Here is an 18472-nt window from a genome sequence, read left to right as displayed (position 1 = left end):
TTCCTTCTGTGGCTGACGATCAGAGAGAAGAAAATGTTCAAACCGCTGTTATTTCGTCCAGATAAGATAGTCCATGTCATCGAAACTCAGAATGAGGCGTTCTCGTGCAAGATGTTGCACAATAACGTCTTGTTGTCCGACCCTATAAGAGTTACAGCTGATGTGAGACAGGGCTGCATTTTATCACCGCCGTTGTTTCTCACCGTCGAGGATGTGATTTTAGTTGGAGCGATTGACAGTAGACCAAATCGATGCTTGCCTTGAAACCCTCTAACAATGGAGCAGCTAAATGACCTCGACATTGCCAATGATATGGCGTTCCTCGCACAACGCCGAATCGATATGCAGAACAAGTTAAATGACCAAGAACTCTCAGGTAGCATTTCTCGCAATCAATGTAGCAAAAACTAAATTTATGGTAGTGAACACTAATTATCCTGCCAAAGCCTTTTAATATGTTGGTAGCCAGACAACGACCGATGGTGGTACCAAGACTGATATAGCCACACGGATCAGGAAAGCGAGGGGTGCCTTTGTAGGTCTGCGAAACATTTGACGCCTAAACGAGATCAATTTACATACGAAAACCCGAATTTTCAACTGAAATGTTGAAGCCTTGTTGCTGTACGCCTGCGAAACGTAGTGCATCTCAACGGAGAGAACGCAAAAACTGCAGGTAGGTATTTATAAATTCGGGGCTGGTGGTCTGACAACTGGATATCCAACGAGAAACTCCATCGTCGATGTACCCAAGGAACATTAGGCTTGACGAGTAAAATTCCGCAGTCGACGCGATCAAATGCTGTCTTTAAATCAGTGTAAATTGCGTCAATCAGATGACGCTGGTCCATTACCTACATGGAAGCATACGAAGGTAAACTGCAGTAGATTAGTTGAAACTGATCTTGCAGAAAAAACCATGCTGCAACGCAGTTCGACATTAAGTTTGTCCCCTTTTTGAATACAGAAAGCATAAAGGAGGATTTCTAATTTCAAGAAAATTGATGGCATTGCATGAAGGGACTGAATAATGAAGCGATTGGCGATTTCAAAGTCTCGCAGTATGGTTTCAACAGCACAGCAGGAATGCCATTTGGCCCAGTGCAATAGCACTCTTTCATTCTACCAACGGCTACAGCAACTTCAACTTTAGTAAACGTTTGAAGTGCACTCTCGTAACTCGGAACAAAATTGCTTATGCTGCAATACTTTTCGATGAGACTGGCTCATGACTAAAAACTTCCGAGTGATATAAGAAAGCAATCCAACAAAGCACATTTTCGTTTGACGATAGAGGCTTCGTCATTTTTAAGAAATACGCCAGTAGGTAAAGCATCTTTCACACGTTTTGAGTTCACAAACTTCAAAAACACTTCGGATTGAGCCGAAGGTTACACTCCGTGTTTTGTACAAACCGCTTCTTTAGAATTTTATATCTCTGAGATGTCGTTGAAACGAATACGATCAAAATAAGAATTTTTATTTTTATAATACGTACGGAGAGCAGACTTTTGCATACGATTCAGGCGGGAGAACTCAGTGGTTCTCCAAGCGGGTTTGCGACAAGCGATTACCTGATGAATCGTTACCGTGAATTTATCTACAACTTCATTCAAATCGTTACAACCACAAATCGAAGTCCAATTAATTGTCAGTAGGTCTGCAGTAGGTGCGTTGCGATCACCCCATTGACATCTCTATATCGAGCTGCAGTAAACGTCAGCGACAGCATGTCCGGGGCTCAAAATTTGACAGCGGGCCCAAATCAGACTGCTGGCAGTTGAGTGAAACGCAGTGCTGACATGCTATCTCATTTTCGCACACACGAGATGTTGGCGGCGAAAACATGGTTGCCTGCCAATGGGGTGGTTGCGATAGCATTAAAATCGCCCCGACAAAAAATATAAGCTCTTAAAATGTTTATTGGGATTACAGTCAACCAAAAAAGTATTCGGACAGCAGCGCATAAAATTTTCTTTTAGTAATTTTGCACAGTATTTTTGCAAAGAATGGTAACACATATTTTTTAAAACAATGTTTAACTAAAGCATATTTAGACGCACAACAAAAATTCGGGGAAAAGCTTTTCGTTTTGAAGATTCGGACAGTTAACTATTAGTTGAAACAAATGTCCTTTCTCGCTCAACTACTACCTTGTAGGACTACCGTGGGCCCCCGTTCGTTTGACCGTTTTTAATCTGAACACTTTTTAATTTGAAACCCGCTGGTTTGCACGATGTGCAAATTAAAAATGGTTCAAATGTCATTCTCAATACGGCATCATTTATCTTCGCAGACAATGCACATAAACACGATTTGTTTGTACTGATCTAGCGTGTTTAATCCTAGTTAAATCAGCTTCACATTTCGTTTCCCAACGATTACGATAGAAATCCGATCGGAGAATAACATATTCGCAAGGGGTCGGACACTCAGCACATAGTGCCCCGGCACTGCAGAGATATCAAACGGCACACCTCTAAAGCCTTATAAAAATAACATTTATAGGGCTTTACACACCTCCGGTTCAATTTTACATATGAAATGGGAGCACTGCCAGTTGTCAAAATCATCTCTCACGGTTGCCAGATCTATCAGATTTTATCGAATTTAACAAATCTTGCAGTTCGGCACTTTCGGTACAGCATCGGCACAGTTCGGCTCGTTTCAAGTCGCCTAACATAAAAACGGCTGTGCCGAGTGACCGACCCCTTGCATATTCGCTGTTTGCAATTACCAACTAAACGAGACTAAATCAAAACACCAAAACAATAACAAAGAGCAGGGAGGCCAGTTCAGTCAAGTTTCAGCATATTTAGGGTTGCTAGTTGTTCAAATTAAAAACGAACCCCGTTAGTTTGCATGAGGAATCGTTCAAACGAACGAGGGTCCACTGTATTTACATTCTTGATGGCGTTTTAATCTGTTTGGGATAAAATTAACAATTTTTCGAATATCCCTCTGTGAATTGCTGACCATTTTTTTACAAGAGCTCGGTTTAAGTCATTGTGATAAGAAATCGAATGATTTCTCATTTAGAAATGAAATTATCTAAAAAGATGTTCAAAAGGGTTCAACTCTAGACTGAATGCTGATGTTTCGATAGCGCTAGGACAATTGTATGGTGCCTACCGATCACAATTATCGACAGTATTTTTAGATTCAACATCCCGGTACAATATGTATGTACCACACAATTACAATTTTGCTTCAATTTCACCTAAAATTGTTCAGATAGTTGAGTTTACATTTAGAATACTTTTTTGGCTGCATTTTTGAGCAATTCAAACTATATGTACCCTATCTTCAAAACGGAAAGCTTTTCCCCGAATTTTTGTTGTGCGCCTAATTATGCTTTAGTTAAACATTGTTTTAAAAAATATGTGTTACCATTCTTTGCAAAAATACTGTGCAAAATTACTAAAAGAAAATTTTATGCGCTGCTGTCCGAATACTTTTTTGGTTGACTGTATATGTACTGCGTCGTCGTGTAAAACCACCCCATTGACATCTCTATATCGAGCTGCAGTAAACGTCAGCGACAGCATGTCCGGGGCTCAAAATTTGACAGCGGGCCCAAATCAGACTGCTGGCAGTTGAGTGAAACGCAGTGCTGACATGCTATCTCATTTTCGCACACACGAGATGTTGGCGGCGAAAACATGGTTGCCTGCCAATGGGGTGTGTAAAACCCATATTGCCAAATTATAGCAGGTCGAATCAAGCCAGAGGAAGAAATATCCATTTAGCCCTTCGACTATTATAAACTTTTTTCCCATTGATATGTTAACGTGGTTGATATCTAGATTTCTAGCGAAAATAAAAACCTCTGCGCGAATTTTACTGTTAATTCTACACTCAAAAAAATCGGCACGTCGCATCCACGTGAAAAATCATGTAAAATTCTGTATAGCAACTTACGTGAACTTCATGTACTAGTTAATGGGAAAATTAATAAAATTTACCGGGCTTGCACGTAAACTGGTTAGTATGAGTGCGAGTTACCAACAATTCACGTGAATGTTACATGAAAAGTGTGATGGATGAGAATTACCTATGTTTTCACGTAAACTTGACGTGGCGATTTTTTTGAGTGTAGAGATATGGTGATTTAGCTTAAGGGGAATTGAGCAATGATTAACGCTTCGTCGAAAAACCTATAATTTCGAAAGCAGTTTTTGAACCCAAAACAGAGACTTTGTTTTTAAAAATGTATTCACTGGTATTCGCCTTCCCAATCTAAACAGAAGGAATATATATTCATGAACAGAATTTTTGTTTCAAACAAAAAAACTGCTTGTGAAATTTACAAAATCAATGACGACTCATTTCTTCTTAGCATTTGAACTTCAATCTTATATGTAAGAAATAATACGTTGATGTTGATTGTCGAAAGAACCAAACGAGAGTTGTATGAACAACACCAACACTTTGCATACCTATAAAAATAGGCACATGGGGATTCGGTGTCCAGAAACATGTAAAAAATAACATTACCTACTCCATGGTTTTATTTTATTTAATTCAGAAGCGATCGACCAGTTGAATAATATGCGCTTGCTCTTGTTCTCGCCAATCCGAGTCGCCCGCATCACCCAGATTACCTGCATATTCTCGCATAACATGCCGAATAGTCTTCATTGAGGCATTTCTAAGGTTCAATATCGTTAATATGCGCTGTTTTACTACATCAGTCGAACTAATTTCGAGGATTATATAATCAATCAACTGCAACGTAAAGAGACCACCAGAAAGTCTTTTTATATAAATTGCATCTTCATCCTCCTCAATTTCACCCGAGCTCTGAAAAATAATTTTTTTTACCAACAAATAAACATACTATTTAGAAACTATCTTACAACTAATTGGTCAACATCACGGTCTACTTGTTCCACCTTTTCCAAATATTTAAAATGCAGCTCCATAAGCCTTTCTACTTTTTCAAAATCATTCTCCGTAAATTTCGTGAGCATACGTTGTCGTTGTGCTCCCTTGCAGTTCCTCAGCATACTAGCCACAATGGAAACAACGTGCTCTTCATGTTCGTCTGTGCTTAGCAAACGTTTCTTGTTTCGTTTAGGAGTTTTCATAAACAGTGGGAAAATGGTCCGCAAGCCCAATATGTCAACAAATTTGTTGCAATTATCGCGCCCATCTGGACCGGACATGGCATGATCGAGGACTTTAAGGGAACCGTTTCTGGATAACTTTTTTTCACGCAACATTAAATTCATCAATTGAAGGCCTTCACCTTTCAAGAACTTTTCGCGATTGTCTGCTGACATCAGTGCGGAACACAAACTATTGAACAGGTTTTCCATGAATTCTTGTTCTTCTGTAGTCGATGGATCATGACGCTTATAAGCCTATGTATTAAAAATGAAAATATTAAATTATCTTCTAGCAACGCTCTAATAACAACATATTACCGCTAATTGCTGTAGAAGTACATCAATCCCATCTAGATTTCCCAGAAGTATTCTATTATCGTTAGTATCTTGTAACAAAATAGATAGAATTTCACTGCAGTACAGTTTGTTAGCATCAAATGGCATTTTAACACGTAGTCGTTTTAGGATCCACTGCATAAGACCCTGCTCTGCCACTTCCTTGGCGATTTCTGCCTTTATCTCAATCAAGTTTTCGAATATGGCCATCGTATTGTGAACACCGTCGGCTTCCTCCTTAACACTTTCATCTAATCTCTCAAGGTTTTGAACCAGAAGTCCAGCGGCTTGTTGATTACGAAGAGCTTCAATAAGGGTTTCTGCTCCATCCATGCTTTCGTGCAGAATATCTACGTCGGTCAATTCTTGAATTAAATCCACTACTGCAACACTTATATCGGTATTCTGATGAGATAAGAGCTCCAACAAACTGGATATGCCGTTTAGTTCAACCAGTAAGGGATATAGATCCGGTACAGTAGCTACAGAGCGAAGCTCTTGGATAACGTCGTTTAATTCAATCTCACTTTCCATAAACTTCTCAGGATTTTCTGGAAATTTAATCCTCATTTCTTGATTTTTGAGGACGCGTTTCTCAAACAGCAAAAGAATTTTCTTCAGACCAGCTTCATCTAAAACATCACCTTCCGGTTCCTCTGATTCCACAAACTTTAGTATATCTAACCGTTCCTGTTCGCTAATCTGAGGTTCCCTGTGAGGTACATGTACTTGAGGCTTGGAACGTACATCTACTGCCTGTTCGTCTCGTCGCACTTTCGGAGTAGGAGGAGCTATGGACCGGCGTTCCGGAGAATCTTCCTCATCATCGTCAAATTCGGAAGTACGTTTGGGCGTTTGTTCCGGCTGCAATATAAGAGAGTATTGGCAAAATTTCAATCACGGTAAAATAACCAAATACTTACCTTAAAAGACAAAAGCTCTTCGACATCCATATTGAACAGATTTCAGAATAAATGATAAATTATGGTAAAACGGCAGGTGTTATTTCCAAATAATGCAAATTTAAAAATTATTTCCGTCAGCCGTCACAATAAAGTAAACAGAGCAAACAGAGGTAAACAACCAGAGATGCCAGGTGATTTTTTGAAAAGTCTTCACGAATCAAGGAAAAATGTCTTCATTTGTCTGCTTTCGGCTTTCCGCCCATTTAAATTGCATGGTGAAGACATGTCTTCACATGTCTTCAAGTGAAGACATTTCACTTTTTTGTAACCAAAATGTCTTCAAAATGAAGACATGTCTTCACTTCTGGCATCTCTGTAAACAACGTAAACAAAGACAAAAATGACAGCAACATCTGAAATACACGCTTGTGGAAGATAATGTAAAAATGAGTGAAATTGGTGAAATTAAGATTATTTTTTATCCAGTGCACGCTGATGCGATTTTACATAACAACAACGAAAATTCAAAGATAAATAGGGTACGGGAAGGTATTTTCGGCACACTAAGCGATGACATCTATTTTTTCAGCCTATGGCCTAGTTCTAGTGGAAGAACAGGTGGTTTTGACGTTCCTTGAATAAAAAATAGTAGATCTTACAGTCTTGAGAAAATAGTCATGACATATTAAAATTTTATGTCGGGAAAGTATTTGTATAGTCGAAAGAAGAGGCAAATAGGCTGAAAATACCCTCCTGTACCCTACTGCAAATTGCATCCATAATACTGTAGTGAAACAAGCCACGCAATTCTATGCACTGTGTCAATAGCTATCAGATTCGATGTGAATGAAAATAGTTAAAGAATTAACAGTATCTAGCTGACACGATAAACCAGAATAATTGCCCACCATTGGGGAAAGTCGCTGCGAACATTACGCTAGGCAGCATCTAAGGAACAATGTCTTATGGGCCAAACAGAAAGCTGCGTCAACGCATTCGTCAGTGTCAAGTTAACGATACCCCCATGGGAAAACTGTCAGATTAACGTCGACAGACGCGTTGACGCAGAATTCGATTTGGCCTTTTACACAGTTCACCTCGCTGATCACAATACAGGCACATTCATTGCACAATATGTTGCACATTTTAGCACTCTTTTGATATCCAAACTGTAAAATATTGGATTCTGGCAGCTCTGGCATTGCCTAACTGAACAAATTTGATCACACGGTAAAATTTTAGGTCGTTGGCGTATAATAGTTTCGGAGGTTTTTATTGTCCACAAAGAACATTGATGAAAAGAATGAACGAAAATGGTCCGAATACACTGCCTTCAGTAACATCGGACTGAATCGGGAACGGACTTGGGCACGTTCCGCCAACTCTTACCATTGAGCTACACCCCTTCAGATACGGTAGGATCCATTGTGTCAGTCATACAGGTAGACCCAGTCTTCTAAACTTCTTAACCGCTAGAGTATGCGGAACCTTGTCAAAATCAACATACACAGCATCGATTTGGTGTAGTTTTTCAATTTCATCCAAAACAGTCAATAAGCATAGTTTAGCAAGTTTGTAGTGGTTTTACGTTTTTTTTTTCATGAAGCCGTGTTGATAGGCAGAAAGTATGGATTTGACAGATTGGTAGAGCGAATCATGCACCATATACTTTCGAGGAGTTTTGACAGACAGCTAAGAATAGAGATCCCACGGTAGTTCTCTACTTCGTTGATCGCACCAGATTAGGGCCCGAATCTGTAAGTCCCTTAGCTCGACTAATCGACTTTTAATATTATGTAAGTCAAACGTGACCCGACGAAAAAATTATGAAAAATTTACATTTTTTAACAACAACTCATGTTACTTGGTACAATTTTTTTTAAATTGATGAGTTAAGTTGTGAAATGTCGAATTCCTTCATGCTGCAAGGAAGTGCGTAGCAACATGCTGAGTATTTTAGTCTTGCCCATTCAGAGAAACAGCAATCGACCTACTTGTTCCAGAGCCATCTGATGTCATCGGTTTATGCTATTATTCCAACATATTTCGTTGCAATTGCCTATCCCAATCCCACAAGGCAGCCGCAAAATCCCTTCTGATATCACGAGAAACATTCTTGTGGGAAATTTTCTTGGGATGTATTGTTCTTCTGTTCCCAAAGATCGTGCCTGCCGCGTGTGACCAGAGTGGGCACAGTATTTTGCTTCAAAGGAAGCCGTGGATGGTAATTAAAGATCTGTACATTCGATGCAACGCAGCGCCAATACCAAGATAAGGCCATGTCGCCTGTCATCTAGAAGAGGCAAACAAGTTCTTTGTATGCTACTTGACGAGGACACGTGTTCAGAGGATGTAGAGTGGATCAATCCGAATTATGTGAACTGTTACGATTCGCGTTCGGAGGTGACCGATAAGAATATAAAACACGACCCGTACATTAACAAATTAAAACTTAATTTTATTAGACGTTGACGTGGTACAAATGTGTCTCATTATTCGTGAAACGGAACAGGAATATGAACGTCCTGTTGTCAGCACTGGCGAGCATCAACTGATGACAGCTGTCACTGTGACCAGAGAGCTTGGCCGTAACGATGTTACGAATGTCGACGTCTCCGACAGTAACGATGTAGGGATGTCCACGTCTCCAACATCTCCCCTCTAATTCAGCTGGTAAGGGTTGAACCGTTGCGAAGCCCTTCGTGCACGGGAAGAGCGGCGAGGAACCTGAACAGCTGACTCACTTTCGGTTGCAGACATGAAGTCGGATGACGAACTTGACGATGAAGATCATGTTGATAACTCTGGAACAATCGATGCCTCAGTATGTGTTTTTGATGATTGCAAGCTTACTTGTGTTGACTGTGTTGGCGAATTGACACTAGCGGGAATGCTGGTATTCCAATCATCTAGCAGGATACTGAGCGGTAGCTGCTTACGTTTCTTTGATACTGCCTTACTGTGTGTGTTACAATCTCGAATTTGATTTATGTGAGACCGTACCAGCTTGCGATCGTTTACCAAAACATTATACGTTACATGACCAACACGTTCCAAAATTTTGCCTGATGTCCAGTGCAATTGATTTTTGATAAAAATTTTGGTGTACACATAATCACCTCTGCTGTACTGACGATTTACTGCAGTGTCACTTTTTGATCGATTATTAACGGTGGACGAAGATTTTCCAAACCGGTTCTGCATATGATGTCTGCTGGTGATCTTTTTCCTGGAGTAGAACTGTTGAGTGCGATGTGTTTGACTAACAATGTTGTTGCAATATTCACTGATCGGTTCTGTCCATAAGGAGAACGCATCGAGCAAATCATTGCCAAGAAGATGAACTGGTTTCTTCACAACATAAAACTGTCCTTGCTGATGAATATTATTAATGCAGATATCACACTCAAATTTGAACAGGAACGGCAAGGGATCTCCTGTTGCTGTCGTTACTTTTTTCCTAGCAGGTGATGTTGGTGGTCTGCCTATTCTCTCCCACGTTTGTTTTGAAACAATACTGACGTCGGACCCAGTGTCCAACTGAAGCTGCACTTCCACACCGTTGAGCTGCGACTGTACGTATCGGCGCCTATTGTTTGCTGCATTCAATGATAGATTTACTGCTTTTGTCTCGTACCTCTCTGGCTGCTGGCGTTTACAGTGTGTTGCTTTCCGGTTTTGTTTTACACTAGAACAATAACCTTCACGGTGCCCGATGATACCGCACTCTTTGCATTCGTGACTTTTGTAACTGCAATCTTTGACGAAGTGCATAGCGCCGCAATACCAACAAGGCGTAGCTGGTATGTTTTCGGCACTGCTGCCAGAATATACTGAAGGTTTTGACGGACGATCTGAGAACTGCTGTTTCCGACCGATATACTGAACTGTTGACGTCGGTGTTGATTCTATCATTGCCGTGTCCCGTTTTGAACACATCAACCGTTGGCAGTCTTCCGAAAAATGTTCCAGAGTATTGTTGTTATGCTCTGGACAGTAGTGGAATTCCTTCATGTTATTTGCCAGTGAATTGAGAATTATCTCAGGGTTTAATAGAACTTGGACATGTATGGACGACATAACGTTCCTGAAGAATTTCTGTTGCTGGTGCATTAGCTGCTGCTGTTGCTGTTGCATGAAGATCACCTGCTGCTGCATCAATTGCTGGAAGAACTGGGCGAACGGTGCATCTGGAGATTGCTGTCCGGGTAGAATTGCATCATTCTGCTGCATTGTGGGATGCTTTTGACCTACTGTTGCTTGAAATAGGCCTTGCTGCTGAGTAACTCCCGGTGGTTGCTGCTGCTGTTTGGGGTTATGTCCTGATGAACCCGCTTAATTGTCCACGTGGGTGAGGTAATTTTGACTGATGAGTAAATTCCGCGTTTCACTACTCGTCGCCACTGTTACGATTCGCGTTCGGAGGTGACCGATAAGAATATAAAACACGACCCGTACATTAACAAATTAAAACTTAATTTTATTAGACGTTGACGTGGTACAAATGTGTCTCATTATTCGTGAAACGGAACAGGAATATGAACGTCCTGTTGTCAGCACTGGCGAGCATCAACTGATGACAGCTGTCACTGTGACCAGAGAGCTTGGCCGTAACGATGTTACGAATGTCGACGTCTCCGACAGTAACGATGTAGGGATGTCCACGTCTCCAACATGAACGCTAGTGAGTTTCTGAGCATATACCAACATCTATTGACAACCTCAATGCTAAAATACGTTCTGTTCGTGAGTGGGCTATGAAGAGGCTTACAACAGATAATTGACTTTGTTCGTTTTTATGAATTTGTTTGAACTTTGGTTGTTACGAAATTGTTTGAACTTTGTTGACCGCCAGTGCCTGATAGCGCACAACTTGAGGTATCCCTTACACTGTTTGTCGGTCCTTAACGTAGGTCAAGAATGACTTTGGATCAGGGCTATGAATTTTCAATTTCAATATCAAAATTCCAATGAAAATGAATGCAACTATTAATTAAAATCGACATCATAACAGATAAATCGAAAAAGAAAACAACGCGCTGTACTCGAGTAAAGATTTACCCAACAAACAATTTTTTTGAATAGTAGCTTGTTCAACCATTGTACAGCCAATTACTAAGAAACAAGTGTTTGACAAGCTGTTATTCAACCAAAATGTTTGTTGGGTATATCAATTCAATCCGTCAAAATTATTTTGGTAGGACGAGCTCATTCACTACAGGTTCTATCACGTATTGAATGGGGCTTTCAATAACAATATCACGAAGACGCTGATGATATTGAACGTCTGAAATTAAAAAGTGAAATATTATCATTTTCATTGATATTATCTAACTCAATTATTGAATCATACAATAATTTTTCAGCATTTAATATTAGACATTCATGATATTGACACCTTCTCAATGATATTGATATTTCAATATCAACAGTATCTTAATGATATTGATATTGTTAACCGAAAAAAATATTCCCGGATCTGTTGGATCGAAAAGGCTTGGCCGCTTTTTTATGTCGAAGTATATGAAGTCGCGGGTGGAACTATGCATGTACAAGGTATGCTTAGATGTGATTGGTAAAATATGAAACACGCCTTGTTTCGAAAATCCTTTTATTCTTTTTAAAACAGAGCTGATATCCCAGAATGTTTTCTTCGAATACTGGTCATTCCAAAACCATTCTGAAGGCGTAGTGGATAACTTCCGGCTTGGCTTGGCGACTTTTGCGCGAAACTTTGTAATAAAATTTGAAGAATACTATACTGAAGAATACTATTTTGAGATGCATTGGAAACGAGACTTATTCCATTCTGTCCGTTTAAATTTCATTGCGCCCGTTTAAAAACCTAATATCCAAAAATCAAAGAAGTCGAATTCCTGAAGAGAAATAGACCTTCATTTATTTTGTTTCGATGATACATCAAGTTTTGATTGCAACCACTGCTTGCATAGCATTCTAACGCCCCTATTCTATATTTCTAACGTGTCGGTTTTTCGAACGAAAGTGGGTGATATTCTTCATTCCGCCAGATCCGTTCGAAACACAGAATGAGGGGATTATTTCGGATGAAAATAAGTATTTCAAAAAGTAAATTGTTAAAGAAGTTTTATTTTCAAAAACTTACCACATTTAACATGCCATGTGACACATAACGTACATATTCGACTAGTTGATGGAATGGTAAATTTAAGCATAAATGGGAGGTATATACTTATTGTTTCATTTGTAAGCGATAAGAATTGTCATGCGAACGCAATTAAAAAAAATTGCAAACGAAATGTTATTTGTGAGAGCAAACGATAGTAAAACGACGTACGTGTTCAGAACATTGTAAAAAGTTAAATCTATTTAATGTGTGGGCAATAGTATGTATAGAAGAAAACGGAGTAGAGGTAATTGCGGATATTTGACCGACATAGAAACAGGTGTTCTTCAACATATTACAAAAACGAAAAAGGATCACGCGATAGAAAGCTTTAACTCGCCAAACTCTACAGCCAGTAAAGTTAATCAAGTTAACAGTGATTTTCATTTTCGTTACTACTTCACATGTACCTTGAGCTTTGAAGCACAGATAATAAAATAATAGAGATAATAAAGATTTTCTCGAATATTGAAAATAACAAATACGCTGTCTATAAGGAAAAGGTACAAAAAGCTTATTTTATTACAATAATTATTTATTTTGTATAATTATAATAATAATTGATACTGTTAAAATATAAAAAAATACTTTTTCCACTAGATTACTCTTTGTTATTGTTTGGTTTTATTGGGTTCATTTTAATTCGTACTGATCTGTTGTTATAACATGAAATACTATCATGCATGCGTGTATTTGTTACAATGACTGAACCGAAATTGGCTTGCTCTGAATGGCAGCTGCTTTTATTTGCGAAGGAATATCATATGCGTACAATGATGTTGCGCTTAAGTGCTCGGATGTTATACGAATACAGAATGGAAGAAATAAAATAGTACATAACTTGATTACATTGGTTAGGCAAATCATAATCGAATGGAAACAAGTATCGATATAGTAGTGTAGAGTAGGAAATAGTACAAAGTTCTGAGGTTAATAATTAATGGATTAATTATGTGGCCGCATTCAAAATTGTACAATGTATAAAAAGGCACACCCAAAATAGTCGTTACTTTTGTTTCTTAGTTTTTGCTTGTTATTTGGATCTCTAGATGTTACTTGTTTGTCTAATTATAAAACTTTGTTATTAGTGTCTAAAATGTATTATTGCGTTTACGTTTTTTTAGCTTATATACAATCCGTTGTTTTTATTCGATTCAATTGTATTTCCTACGATTTGCTTAGCTCTGCATTAATCACTTGAATGAATCTTTCATTTAGACTAAAACATTCAGGATTATATGTACAATGACAACAACACTTAAAGTTACTTAAATTTATCGATGGCAAACAGTTATTTGTAGTGATTACAGTAAAACGTGTAATAATAAACAAGGCAAACCAGCTACTCACGGTATTAAAAATAGAATTCACTGCATTTATTGAGTTTTAACAAGCTCTATCTATTGCAAAAGTACAATCTGAGTGATAGGTGATATATGGTATACTACGCTATTTTCTGTTTTTTTTTGGTATCACATTCAGGAGCAAAATGCATTGAAGAATTCAGAAACCATTATAACTATTTCGTTAAAACTTTTACTTTACGATAGGGTATTGAGCTACACAATTAGTTCAAAAGCAATAGTATTAGGCTCCAATTAAGAGTGGAATGTTTGATTAACAGAAACCTGATAGGTATGTATTCATACATGTTTTTTTTGCAACGGTACTGCGTGCAAATTTTATATTGTGCTTGGTACATATAAAAGCGAAGAATTGATTACAGTACCCTTTGCTTCTGACTAATAATTCCTGAACAAATAATAGTAATAAAATGACTAAGAACGTTTTTTACGACGCTAACTTATCTAAGGTGACAAAACAGATCATTTGTAAAAGTTAAAATTTGTTACGCTAATTGTATGGAAGAAGTTTGTGTGTGCGTGTAACAGAACGAGATCAATTATTAGAAACATAAATAAACTTTGAGAGGAAAAGTAAAATTACCTCAAGGTTGTTCAGCACACTTTTTGTTAAACATGAAACATTAAGACACGAAAAATTTTCATTTACTGAGGAATTAAAACAAATTGTAATATTATTGCGGAGCTATCTTTAAAGCAGTATATCAACTAATTCCTAAAACAACCGAAATCACACAAAGAGCTGAACAATTTCAAACTAAATTAATGCATACATCACACAAAGTATTTCAGAAAGTCAAATGTTTTGCGTGATTCACTATGTCAAACTCGTTTAACAAAAAAAAAATAACAACAGTGTATGTTCGATTATTGCAGGTATTTGGAACTTAAAAACAAAACTCGAGAGGAATTCATTACATCGATGTCAGTTAGAATGACTAAAAGGCAGAAAAAATATTTAAAGAGAGCATAAAAGAATAAAAAAAACTAGGTTTCGTTCATTCGGTCTTTGATCAGACGACAAGGTGCTTCTCATAATCGCATGCATGTTACCTATCCAATAATATAGGTACAAATAGGCATTAAAATAAAATTGCAAATTCAAGATGAAATAAAAATTGAAAACATACAAAAAACTAAAGAATTCATATTGAATTTGGAAAATGTGGACATCAACTAATAAAAGAGTAAATTGAAAGTCAATTGACCATATAGAAAATATACAATTACAACCAGTTTTTTCGTTATGGATCGACCTCAACACTCCAATTTCAACCAAGGAACAGTACATCTAAGTTCTTTTACGATAAAGAATATTTTTATTTTAATTCCAAAACCTGCTAATCTTTGCCACTGTCGTTTTCCCATATTTGATACTTATGTAAAACCATAAACCAATAGTCGGTGAAAGGCTAGCAAAAAATATACATGTAGGTATTGTTTGATTTTCTTACAAAACTACTCGACATAACGGTAACTGTCAAAAGTTTAATAAAGCGAATACACAGCGAAATTAAATTAGTTGCATGATTAATGTATTGTACGTTTCTGCATTATTGCTATCACCAAAAAGCATACAGTGTTACCTAGGACCTAAGAATGCATCAAAATAATAGAGTTTACTTACTGATATGTGACACTGCAAATGTATTGCAAGGTAGTAATAAACTAAATTTGAACCAATTCGCAACAAACTCGCCGATAAACGAACTGATCTCAGACGTGTGATAGTAACTGTAATGATACCTGCACTCTTCACTCATGTCTAGTCTGTACTAATAATGAAACCAATCCTTTTCCAGGTAATGCGAATTTTTATTGAATCTGGTATTTCTGCTATTTGATTCTTTTGTTTCCAATTAGTAAATGTTTTTTCGACACTCGAAATCTATGTTCCTGTATTATTTGTGAAAGTTTACCACTTATAAGAAATCTAGACAAATCAACTTCACATTTATAGATATATATTTTTTTGTGAATTAATCATCTGAAGCACTACCATATTCGAAAAATTTTCGCTGTTAAAATATTTTAGTTTTTCTTTTTATTCGGTTTTGATTCGTTCGGTTGTTTGCTTTTTAATGAGAATATTTACTGCAACTATGAAAGTATAAAATGGCACACATTACTTTGTTACATGGTTGTTTGTTTGTTTTGTCTTTGTTAAACCGTTATTTTGCCTGCAATATTTCAACACTCGCGTATTATTTCTTATGCGCAGTGATACGAGCGGGTAAATCAATTATCTTAAATCCCAAGAACCAAAACTAAATGTAAGAGAAAGCTCACTGCAGATACAAATTTGCATACTACACTTGTTGCATTTTCTATAAGCATCTTGAGATACCTAGTATCCGAATTGGACAACGAATTAAAATCTCACTGGCTCGATTGATCGTAGACGGCAAAGAATTGTGTTCAAGATTCTAGTGGAAACATTATTAGAGTTTTTATTTGGACCGATGATAGGCATAGTTCATAACTACGATTATTATTTTCTTTTATCAAACATCACGAAACTTGGTTACATATACAGTACTTGTTTAGCAAATGTATCACAATAGGAAAATAGCACACCTTTATACGTACATCATTTTGGTCGAATATTTCGTTTGAAAGCGCATAATAACAATATATGCGTACGGTTAAAATAAGTTTTTCTTGTTTTAATTGTGCCATAAGCTGTATGAAATGTATTACGTGTTGTAGTAGTAAAAGCAAGTTGTAATTCATAGCACGATCGTGCAACTGAATTTGAATAGATAAAGCGGAAAACGCATCTTAGCTTACGTTATTATTGTTTTATTTTTGCAGTTTCGTAAATATTGCGCTGAACATCATCGAAGAAACGAATTGGATCTGTTTGTTAGTTTCACAACCTTACTTTAATAAAAAAAACTATTGTTGTGTCTACCGAACATTCAGTTTGCATATTATAGGTTGAAAAATCGTACAAATATTGCGGAAAAGTTTCAGGTCAGCTTCAGGTTGGAAAATAAGAATTTGCTGAGAGAGATGCACAGTTTATAAAATCTGCTATTTCAAATCGTTAACTTCCTAAATTCGGCGTATGACTTTGCTCAGTCATTTATTTATTAATTGCACACTGTGCTTAATTATCCAAGCATACAAGAAATTATAAGATTTTGAATTATTATTGTGGCCAACACACAAAAAATAAAGGGTTTAAAGTCAAATAATAAACAAATAATGTCAGTGTCAGTCATGTTTTCTATTCGCACCTCTCTCCCGGAGAAAAATACATTCAGATCATATGCACAACTTCCATGATCTGTAGTACGTAATTCAAGTTACGCGTGCAGCAACGACAAAAAAGTGCGTTAAGTCAATCATCGCCACGGAGTAATAGTTTAGTCGGAGAACACAACGGAAAAGCTATTCGAGATTATGTAGAGCGGTATTGTCTTTATAACTACCATATTAACGATCGAGTGTATCCGAAGAGCTTTAGGACGCTAGATTTGCGCGCTGTTCATTATTTGAAAAGAGCACACTGAATAAATTCAAAAACTGACTACAATAGTAAAGTGTAAGTCACATAAATCCCAAATCTTACCATTCTCAGTTGGTTGGTAGTCTGCCATTTGGTACCAATTGGTAGCAATTCATTCCTTTGCCACAGAGAATCTCGGTGGCTGGTTTCGAGAAAATGTTTAATCTGTCTCACTACTTTGAATAATAACTTCGAAATATCTACTAACGTTTCAATCACACCGATATTTTTGTTTGCTTTCTTGGTTTATACATTGAATGATTACAAATATAAAGCTAACAATATGCGTTGTTGTTCACACCATACGTTGAGTTGTAACACGTTGTCTCTCTGTTATGTTCTAGTATATACCAAAAATAGAAAATTTAGAATTCAATATTATTAGGAAGGAGAAGTGAATAGATGTGTTTTACCTTTATAAGAACCACTTAACACTAGTTTCTCTGTTCTAAAAATATGGTTCACTGGGTATAAAATTGCTTTATTGCTACTTGAGAATGTCTTCGAGGCTGGTGCTTTTGCTAGACAACGTTTTGACGTTAATCCAAAAATTTGAAGTCTATGTATTTGTTTTTAAAAACAGTTCTTATTTATATGAAAATAAACTAACTTGTTAAACTATACCGTACACTCTATTGTAAACCATATAGGTGTGCTAAAACGCTCTTTCTACCACATGTTTAGTCGTTTTCTGTTGGGTGCATTCTCTTATTAAATTTCAAAATGCTTTCGAATCACATATGATAGCCAAACTTTATATAATATACCATGCCGAACGAATAAAACGTATACATAATAATAATATTTTCATTCCATTACAACTCCTACCATTTGCTGTCCCGTATCAATGATAGAACTGTTGCGTTTGTGGTGATATTTTCTCAGATTATGATACTAATTTGTCAGCACATTTACGAATATTAAGCAGTGGCGTCTTTTTAGGCGTACAACGTCAGGATCGCTTTCCAAAGAAATGGAGCTAAAGAGGACAAATGTCTAAAACTACGTCTACCCGAGACCGTCGTTTATTGTTCTTCGCTGCTCTCGAAATATTCGGATGCGTTACCACGGCAGATGGGGCAGGTTCGGTTAGACTG

General features: G+C 37.2%; 2 protein-coding genes across 2 annotated transcripts in view; both read right to left on the bottom strand.

Annotated features, from left to right (window-relative positions):
• Positions 1-4504: 4504 nt before the first annotated feature.
• LOC128742750 (beta-catenin-like protein 1) lies at positions 4505-6564 on the bottom strand. Its single transcript, XM_053839201.1, has 4 exons — positions 6371-6564; positions 5430-6311; positions 4860-5366; positions 4505-4803 (listed from the first exon to the last, which is right to left on the bottom strand). The coding sequence occupies exons 1-4, from the start codon at positions 6398-6400 to the stop codon at positions 4525-4527; spliced, it is 1698 nt and encodes a 565-aa protein (XP_053695176.1). The 5' UTR covers positions 6401-6564; the 3' UTR covers positions 4505-4524.
• Positions 6565-13071: 6507 nt separating this feature from the next.
• The window catches only part of LOC128743800 (E3 ubiquitin-protein ligase RNF38-like), a 42056-nt gene continuing 36655 nt past the window's right edge, over positions 13072-18472 (bottom strand). Inside the window, 1 exon segment of the mRNA XM_053840468.1 lies at positions 13072-18469. Within this exon segment, the coding sequence (XP_053696443.1) occupies positions 18401-18469 (69 nt within the window). The 3' untranslated portion in view covers positions 13072-18400.

The sequence above is a fragment of the Sabethes cyaneus genome, chromosome 3, assembly GCF_943734655.1.
Source record: "Sabethes cyaneus chromosome 3, idSabCyanKW18_F2, whole genome shotgun sequence".
Lineage (NCBI taxonomy): Eukaryota > Metazoa > Arthropoda > Insecta > Diptera > Culicidae > Sabethes > Sabethes cyaneus.
The sequence above is the reverse complement of the archived record's forward strand: the minus strand, read 5'-3'. Positions and strand labels throughout refer to the sequence as shown.